Genomic DNA, 9,220 nt, shown 5'->3' on the forward strand with positions numbered 1-9,220 from the left:
TGGTGATAATTGTGGGTAGAGTTGCCTTTTCAAGCCTGCACATCAATTATTGCCTTTTATAAAAGTGGCCCCCATGTGAGCCAGGCTGTTTTACAATTACTGGATTCTTTTGTATTTGGTGTTGCGGCTGTTTGATTTGTATAGATCCACTTAGTGACAGACACCACAGCGCCACACCACTGCCATCCACTGAACCCGTTTAAAATGGAAATGGGCTTTTCTTGATTTCATTTGTATTCTGGCACATTCCCAAGCCCTGCAAAATGATATTAATAATGCAGAGAGAGCAGAGTTATTGTTGTGCTGGACAGAAGCCATCAGAAACACAGTGTCTTTCCTGTAGTGTTGCACAGGCTGAAGAAAATAGTTTTTTTTACATCATTTTATTCATTGTTTTTAAGAGGATAAACCTGTCTGGCAGATTTTTTTAACGCAAGCCGGTCATCTCCTCAACCAGCTCTTTACTGCCATGTGGGGAAAGCAGGCTGCCCCGATGAAGGTAGAGATTTTGCCCTTTGGATATTGCAGCGGTATGCATTCAGAATAGCTAATACGGAAATCTGTGTGAGCTGAATGCATTCATGTCAAGTGTCACTGAGAGGAGGAGGAGAAGAAGAAGGGAGGGAGCGGGGGGAGGGAAAGAGCCGAGGAATACAAGATAAAAGATTTGCAGGACTGAGAGAGAGCATGCCAGATGTAAACACAGTCGAACTCTCGCGAGAGTTTTACACAAGGCCAATCCTTTCTATCCATTACCCGATGAGGTGGGATTTAAAAAAAAAGATAGGAATGAACGTTGGAGTGAGGGATCATTTGAGTTAGGAGGAGTAAGCGGCGAACATTGAGAAGGTGAGTACGTCAGAACAGACACAGACGTGGTTTTGGATCTCAAACAGCATCGCAACGCTAGCAGAGGCCGTAAAAACAGTACACCGCGTCGCACACAAGTGACGAAGAGCAATCTATCGTGTTCGCTCCGCCAACCCTCCCTGGCGGAACAACCACTGCTGGGCGGCATCACTAACTGTGTAAAGTTGTGATTCTTCTTGGGAATGTCGCCCCAGATACAGTTTATAATACCACGTAACGCAAAGGCTTTCATCGGTGGGCCATAGGCTCAGTCGCCATCGTGTCACCTCAATTCGACGATAGATAGTGACTTAACAGACATTTATTAAAAAGGAAATCTCCAAGATCATTGCTTTAATGCAGTAAAGGTCAAATTTAAGCCCTTTTATTTTCCAGAATGTAACCGGCCCAGATTGTAGAGAGCAGAGGATGCCCTAACGAACTGTACTAGAAAGGCAGAGAGAAGATAGGCAAATGCTAAACAAGATGGTCCAGAGGGACGGAAGCACCAGTTGCAATAAAGAAAAATAAAGATGAGGGACAAAATTCTTTTTAGAAAGCCCCCCATCCCCATCCCCACCTCCCATCGTGATGTCAGTGAAGATGTAGAAGCCACTCAGGTGTAAAAACCAGCACGCATGGCCGACTTCCAGAACACTTCCCCGCTGTCTTCTGGACGCCCTTTCAGAGAGCAACCTTGGGGCGTGAGGCAGTGCCAGAGAAAGCTAATGAAAACACTGACGCCAAAAAAGAAACCTACTTGGTCAGCATGAAGTAGTGGAGTTTCAGGGGTTCGTATTTTCAGATGAGGGATGAACTCTCCGGACAAGGTCAAATAAGATTCTGACAAGATCTCTGTGGAAAATGTTGTGTAAATTACAGCTATTTTGGGCTTAAAGAACCTACTTTGGAGAAATTGGAGAACACAGCTTTGCTCTAAATTATTCATGGAGCCTTGAATTCTCAATGCCCGATTTCTTTTTCCAGCGCTCTGAACTCAAACTTCACACAGAGAGACTCAAGCTTTTCTTGTAAATGTAACTAGACAGAGACTTAAGAATAACAACAGACATATTGCCTCAGACCTCTGCAGGACTCTGTAATGAGCATGTAAAATAGTGCTAAGCTTTCTCTGCGTGACACCAAAAAAGGCACGTATGATATTTTCTTGAAATGCCTCACTGTTGCATCATTTCCATCTGCGAGTGTGTGTATGTATAGCTGCAGCAGGACTCTTTGGCTTCCGTAAAAGATGTCACTAATGTACTGTAATGTAATAAAACTGCCGTCGAGCCGCTGTGGAGTCCAGATCACCACCGAGGCTTTTATTCCCCATTACGAGCCTCCCTCATTGCCAGCGCCACTGGAACGCAGATATATTACGGTGCTGCTCTTTGCTTATAGAACAACAGGCCAGTGTTGACTTGAGAACAGAGATGATTTCCAAGTATAAGCCAGAAACCAGGATAAGGTTAGTTTTTCCTGTCTCAATAGAGAGACAGAAACCGACAGAGGGAATGTGACAGAAGGACACCTCCAAATGAAGAAATACGAGGCTTCTGTCTTCTGATATGTGCGGGGGCAGGAGCTCAGTGGCAGTAATGCATTCTGACTCCTGCAACCACTGACTGCCAAAACCACCTACCGTGTCTCCCCCCAAGAGAAAAAACAGGAGCACGGGCCAAAGGTGGAGATGCTTCATCGCATGAAAGGAGCCAATAAGCAAAACACAAACAGACAATACTGGTTCAGTGGGACTTGCGGTACAATCACACCAGTGCCAGGCTGAACTAACCAGCTATCATAACACTTTTATAAGCCTTCAGTCTGTTTTCATGAAAGATTAGCGGTAATCAGTGACTCTCTGGGCATTTTTTTTTTTTTTAAAGCAGACTACTGTATTCCAAGTATTTCAAATGCAGATATATATATACTTGGCATCGCTGATATTTAGCTGCAAGCTACAATTTAGAAATCAGAATAGGATTAATTGCCAAGTAAGTAGCACTTAACCAGAAATTTGCCCTGGTTGTCGGTGCATACATAAACATATTAAACGTTATTATGAAATTAACAATCCTAAAATACAGAAGCACTGCTCTTGCCTTGTCCCACTTTTCTTTTTTGGTTTCAAACGAGACTAAAAGTCTACGGCCGAGCCAGCGATAACGTGGGGCCGCACATTCCATCCCACAGCAAGACATAAAAGTGTTGATTAGATGAAAAGCGGAGAGACAACTGCTAGTCATAGATCGCAAATATTAACAGGGCAAAAAATTAAAAGGGCAAAAAATTAAAAGTATTGATGTATAGGTATTAAAGCTATAGTGCGTAGTTTCTGTGTCCTCCATGACTAATTCGAAGCAATGACAGCAACACTGTCGGCGCATCCACATGATACAAGTGACACCCCCACCCCCCCTTAAGCACTCCTTATTTTTGCTGGATTCTGTGACAACTTTCTATTCCATTTGGTGCAGCCTATAGGGGCTTTTGTTTCCCACAGAAGCATGTTCAGCGTCTGCTCTCTGCTTGTGTTTCCTCGCAACAGGTCAGCATCTGCTTGGAGTGCAACAGCAGTAAGCTCCGAGGTCTGAAGCGCAAGTGGATCCGCTGTTCAGCACAAGCCACAGTCCTCCACCTCAAGAAGTTCATCGCCAAAAAGCTTAACCTGACGTCATTTAACGAGGTACTGAAAAAGAACACACAACGGGACAGGAAACCATTGCTAGATCTGTCACAGCATGCTAATTGTAGCTGTAGTGAAAGGTATAAGACCACAAAGATCACAAGATAAAGCAACAAATTCAAGAGATTTAAAAAAACAACTGCGAGTAACACTTGCTAGAATGTTGAAAAGTTCAGGCTGCACATTGCATTTTCCGAAGTTTTACATCTGTCTGTTTTCAACAAAAGGAAAAGAAAAGTTTTTAATATCCGAGAATCACCTCAGTTTGAGTTATTCTTAACCAAAGAATCTTGACTGGGTGGTTTGATAGCATTAGAGTCACCCAAATAAATTTTACAGCATTTTGTGACAAAATGGGGTGCACCTATGGATTACCGTTCTCAAGTCATCTTTAATTCCTGTGCATGTCGATAAAATCAACTGCGCTCATTAAAGCCTGACAAAAACCAATTTGTAGCAATTTGGAACAAATCTTTTTTTAATTCTTGGCATTTGTTTAAACTTGTTTGGTAAGCACCAGCTGGGCGGTGTGCATCAGAAAGTTAAGTTAATCACAAGAAATTACATAAAGGTTTGTTAATTATTCTTTTCTGCACTGATTCATACACAACCTTTTTTGTGTTTGTTATATTTAGCAGGAAACGAGCCCTTCTGATATGTAGATGTGGTGATTTTTCTATTTATTTTTTGAACCGCCCCGTTCAGAGCAGCGGGGGGTGGGGGGTGGGGGGGGGGGGAGTGGGAGAGAGGGGGCGCTAATTTGACAGATGGATTTTTTAGAATGCCGTGAATAATCATCAGACGCCTTCGTGTCTTCTATTTTTATTTATTTTTGGGTCTGTTTTTTTTTTTTTACTGGCTGTCACAGAGATGAGTGGGTAGGCTCCATCATATCGGCGGCTTCCATAGCACAACTTTGGCGAGGGCGGCCGCTCTCCAACAGCCATTGTTGTCCTTTCTTTTGACAAATCAAAAGCTGTTCGCAGCGATTCCGTTTTCAGCGGCAAGCCGAGCGCAGAGCTTTCCAAGACTTGGCTTTGTCAGAAAACCGCACGCCATTTACTCATTCCTCGTGTTTGTAAACCCACCGCTGTCGTCCTGTCACACATCTAAATGTCTCTGCAGGAAGGGAACGCATGAATACATAAATAGAAAAAACGGCCAAACTGACCAACCTTTATTAAAAAAAAAAAAAGAAAGTGTGACTTTAATATATACAGTTGCTTTGAAAGTAAAGTGTAGGAGTTATCTACACTATGTAAAGACCAACAAGATTCTCACATTTTGGAGAAGCGGTTTCCAACGAATCAATCCCTTGCATATCGTCAGTGCCCTGTAATAACTTTGTGACAATGCATTTTTTCAGAAACAAATGGGGTTTTAAAAGATTTAATTATCTTAAAGGCGCTGACACACCAAGCCGATAATCTGCCGTTGGACAGTCTGGCGAGGTCGGTGACTCGAGTCTGTTCGGTGTGTCCCGTGCTGTCGTCCGTCCGAGGGGCCGTCGGCCTTCATTTTGGCCGATTTGACATGTATAATCGGCGGGGCCGATCAAATGACCCATCTGATTGGTAGAGTGCTAACCCGGAAACGGGGAGCGGAATGAGGTGACTAGAGTCTCACAAAATCTGACGAAAATCTTTTAAACTGACCTTTGTTGATCTGAAATGAAGACAGATTCAGCAACTGCGCGGCCTATTTCTCGCTTAAAATGTTTTCAGAAACACATTTCGGTGAACTATTTTAGTACAATATGAGATCGTATTCTGAACGAGCCGCCATGACAGTCTGTCTTTGAATTTCTGGAGAAACCAGACCCGCGTGACACGTTCGTCCAATCAGCTGCCGGTGTTCATTTTTGGGCGACGATGCAGATTAGCGCCACCTGCTGTTAAGGAGATGTATTATGTCTCGTCGCTTCGGTGTGTTCCGAGGCACTTTTTTGACCAACTCGGGGAGACTGATCAGTCCGACTGTCTTTTCTGCCGACGGTCGGCCTTCTGGTCGGAGCGTGTGCAGTTTAAGATGCAGAATAATTGTTTCAACGTATAAAGGAACCTTTGCAGATGCTGGGTTTTCACTAGACTGCAATGAAATGTCAAAGACTGATGTTCCTTTCTTTCACAGAGTCATTTGTATATGTTTGAAGAGTCCTGAAGAGGTTACACTTTCTGGTACAGTATGTCACAAGAAAGAAGCAAAGATCCAAAGCCCAATTTGACCTATTTAAATAGCTTGTCTATGCTACCAGAAGTCAAAAACCTGAACATCTTCACTTTCTTATCACAGAAGACAAAGTAAACCAGCAAATATTCACATCTGCACATATCCACATTCACACAGTCTTTACTCTTCTTCTGCAGGTTTATTTTGCTCCGATGTACAGCTTTCTGTTTTTGTTTTTTTGTTTTTTTTCTCAAAGTTGTTTTATTTTGACACAAAAGCCCTGATTGACTTTCACAGTGATTTTTGTCCCAGCTCTTCCTCTGGTTTATTTTGAGCATCTTCCCAATCACAAATTTGGACAGTTTCCACCTCTCTGCCACTGCTGATAAAGGCTGGTGGGTGTTGATGCAGGCAGCCAACAGGTGGCGCTGTGGCAGTGTTCGCTTCCAGCCCTCCCTCCCTCTCCCTCTCTCGGTCTCCCAGTATTGACTGGCAGATGCGAGGCACTGCTCAGCAGGATATCAATGTTGACTTCACAAGGCGGGGTGGTAGTTTTGGGGAGTCTGCCATCGTGTTCAGCATTGAACTTCTGTGTTCTCGCCATAAAGCCCCGCTGCTGCACAGAAGCCAAGGGCCACACTACATGTCAAAATAAGTTTCATTTCTGCATCGCACTGAAAGTTCAACAACAGGGGCCCCCAACCGGAGTTTGTCACAGTTCAGCCGTGTTGTTCGTCTCAGTTCAAAAACTCCGAGGCCAGAAATTGTTCACTAATTTACTCCTTTTGTTGTCTTTTCACAGCTGGACATTTTATGCAACGAGGAAATCTTGGGAAAGGACCACACTTTGAAATTTGTTGTTGTGACAAGATGGAGATTTAAGGTAAGTCATGCTTCAAAAAGACAAATATTGTGGTTTAACATAGCGATACTTTTGCATTGCCTGTGAAGACAAGGGAACTTAAGTTATGTTGCCGTATACAGCCATCTCCGCTTTGATATTAATTCACGGCAGACAAATGAAGCTGCTGCCACTCTAAGCCTGAAATCAGTTTTAAATCAGTTTGATGGATTCAGAAGTATAAATAAATAAATAAATAAATAGTTTAAATAAGTAGTTACTAATCTACGCCTACTGAGCTTTACAGTCAAGCAATAAGTACTGTGGCCGATCGAAATTTATGGTATTTATTTTTATTTATTTTTTTAAAGATTTTTTTTGGGCATTTAGGCCTTTATTACGACAGCTTGAAAGGGGAGAGAGAGGAGGAGGGGAGGGGGAATGACATGCAGAAAATGCCGTAGGTCGGAATCGACCACGCAACTTCTGCGCCTAGGACTGAACCTCAGTAAATGGGCGCTTGCTCTAGCACACAATTTATGGTAATTTTTAAAACAATTTGGTCCTACATTTCAGACATGAGTGGATGAAAACAGCTTCTCATTTTTTAACAATTATCAGTTTGCGGGCTAAAGTGGAATCTTTCTGTTGTATATCAGTCCTTCCAGAAAAATGCGGAGTTTTTTTGTGATTGTCGCGGGCAAAAATCCTTGATTATGCGGCACGTTTTCTCAAAAAAATGTAATGGAATATGCGGAATATTTATGCAATTTTATGCGATGAAATTGCAGGAAACTGCGGTTTGATGAAAAAGAGAAAAAAAAAGTGATTCCCCCGACACACTGCTTTTTGATGATGTTCACGTCGCGTAATTACGTCATTTCATAACGTTCCCATGGCAACGGGGAAATGGCTGCTCTTGTGTGAAGTAAACACAAAATTTTTCAACTTTCTGCTAAGATATATGGGACTTTTTTGCAACATAAATGCGGGGATTATGAAATCATGCAAGCCCCGCATATTTTGCGCGGGAAATCGGCGAAAGTGCGGCGTATTTGAAAAAATGTGGCCCCCGCATAAATATGCGGACTTTGGCTGATTATGCATTGAATTATGCGATCGCATAATCACGTTTTTCTTGAGGGACTGGTATATAATCAGCTGTAACTAGCTAATCAATGCTGGTTTAGTTCTGTGTGAGTCAAATCCGGAACGAATGCCACAGCTGATAAGCTAACTGCTGTTTAGGCCGGTTACACACTGCCGGCGTGGCGTGAGCGTGGCGTTTCTGTTGCGTGTCAGCTGCGTGGATTTTTGGTCTTTACACACCAGAAACGTGTCTGCCGCGGCGCTGCTGCTAGCCTTGTCTGGACACATTGATATGTGTCCCATTGATAAAATGAAACAGTTTGATTACAGCAAAGACAACGTTAGCAGTATTGACGGCAAAACAGGCTACAGAATATTTCGTTCTGTATTGACAGGTGCAATATTAGAAAATCTTTTTTTTTTTTTTTTTTTTTTTAATAATTACATTCATATATCTAAATTTATATCAAAACCTAGAGGCTTTCAAACATCAACATGTCATTTATTAATATGCATTCGAAAACATCTTTTCCTATTCTATTTTGCCTGGAAACGCTTCCAACACTCTCGCGTGAAAAATAGGCGTCGGTCCTATTTCTAGCAGGCAGTGTGTAAGCTCTAACCAGTTAACATGAGAGCCGAAACATAAACGGACACGCCACGCGGCTGACACGCTCGCGCGACGCTTCCAGTGTGTAACCGGCCTTAGAGGAGGGGTTTAGTGAACAGTGGTCTCACAAAAAAACGGCTCATTCTGAGGTTGTGTTTTTGTTTCCCTCCCCAGAAATCCCCCCTCCTGCTCCATTACAGACCCAAGATGGATCTGCTGTAGCTAAAACGGACACAACGGTTGTTTTGGTTTTTTTGGCCCAGTGGCCGCAGACTGTGCCGAAACCTTTTTTCTTTTTTTTATTTATGCAAAGACGATCAACCAACACCAAGCAAACACCCCGGCGGTAAAAGTCAACACAAGCCAGCAAATCGGGATCTAAAGGGGCGGGGCGGGGGGGCAACTACAAGAAAAACCGGCAACCTCCAGCACAGCACTGCAACACTGGTGTGTTTTTGGGAACTAAAACAACCTCTTTTTTTTTTGGTCCGCTACATCCTAGATATGTGAACAACACGAAAAAAAAAAAAAAAAAAAAACAAATGGAGAGAAAGCATATATTTATACTTTTGTACAGAAGAGACCCATGGAACCAAGACACTACTGGTGCTCTGTTTACACGCAAACAAGATGTCGGGAATCAAGTGACCGTCTTTTTGAGCTTCATGCAGATTTCATCCTCCTGAGACAATGACTGAGCGGGGAGGAGTTTTTTTTATATATATATATATATACATATATATAAAAAGTTTTTTTTTTTTTTTTCTTCAACAATACACTTGACACGTCTTGGGAGCACAGAAAGTATATGGAAAAAGTTATATAACAGGCATCAATTCTTAGCTGTTTATCAAGTAAATTGTCTCTGAATCTTTTTTTTTTTTCTTTTCTTCATTTTGTTGGCTTTGTCTAATTTGCTATTGGGTTCTTGATGATTGTCAATTGTGAATAGGCTAAAAAATTTGTGTAGTAA

The 9,220-nt window shown here is 42.4% G+C and overlaps 1 protein-coding gene across 3 annotated transcripts in view; it reads left to right on the top strand.

The window, feature by feature from the left end:
- Positions 1 to 8,726, top strand: part of LOC120567148 (polycomb group RING finger protein 3) — a 72,070-nt gene extending 63,344 nt beyond the window's left edge. For all 3 annotated transcript variants that reach the window (XM_039813992.1, XM_039813995.1, XM_039813994.1), the window contains exons 8-10: positions 3,401 to 3,538; positions 6,510 to 6,590; positions 8,422 to 8,726. In XM_039813992.1, coding sequence (XP_039669926.1) covers positions 3,401 to 3,538; positions 6,510 to 6,590; positions 8,422 to 8,469 — 267 coding nt within the window. In that variant the 3' untranslated portion in view covers positions 8,470 to 8,726. The remainder of the gene's footprint in view (positions 1 to 3,400; positions 3,539 to 6,509; positions 6,591 to 8,421) is intronic.
- Positions 8,727 to 9,220: the final 494 nt, after the last annotated feature.

This window comes from Perca fluviatilis, chromosome 10, assembly GCF_010015445.1.
Source record: "Perca fluviatilis chromosome 10, GENO_Pfluv_1.0, whole genome shotgun sequence".
Lineage (NCBI taxonomy): Eukaryota > Metazoa > Chordata > Actinopteri > Perciformes > Percidae > Perca > Perca fluviatilis.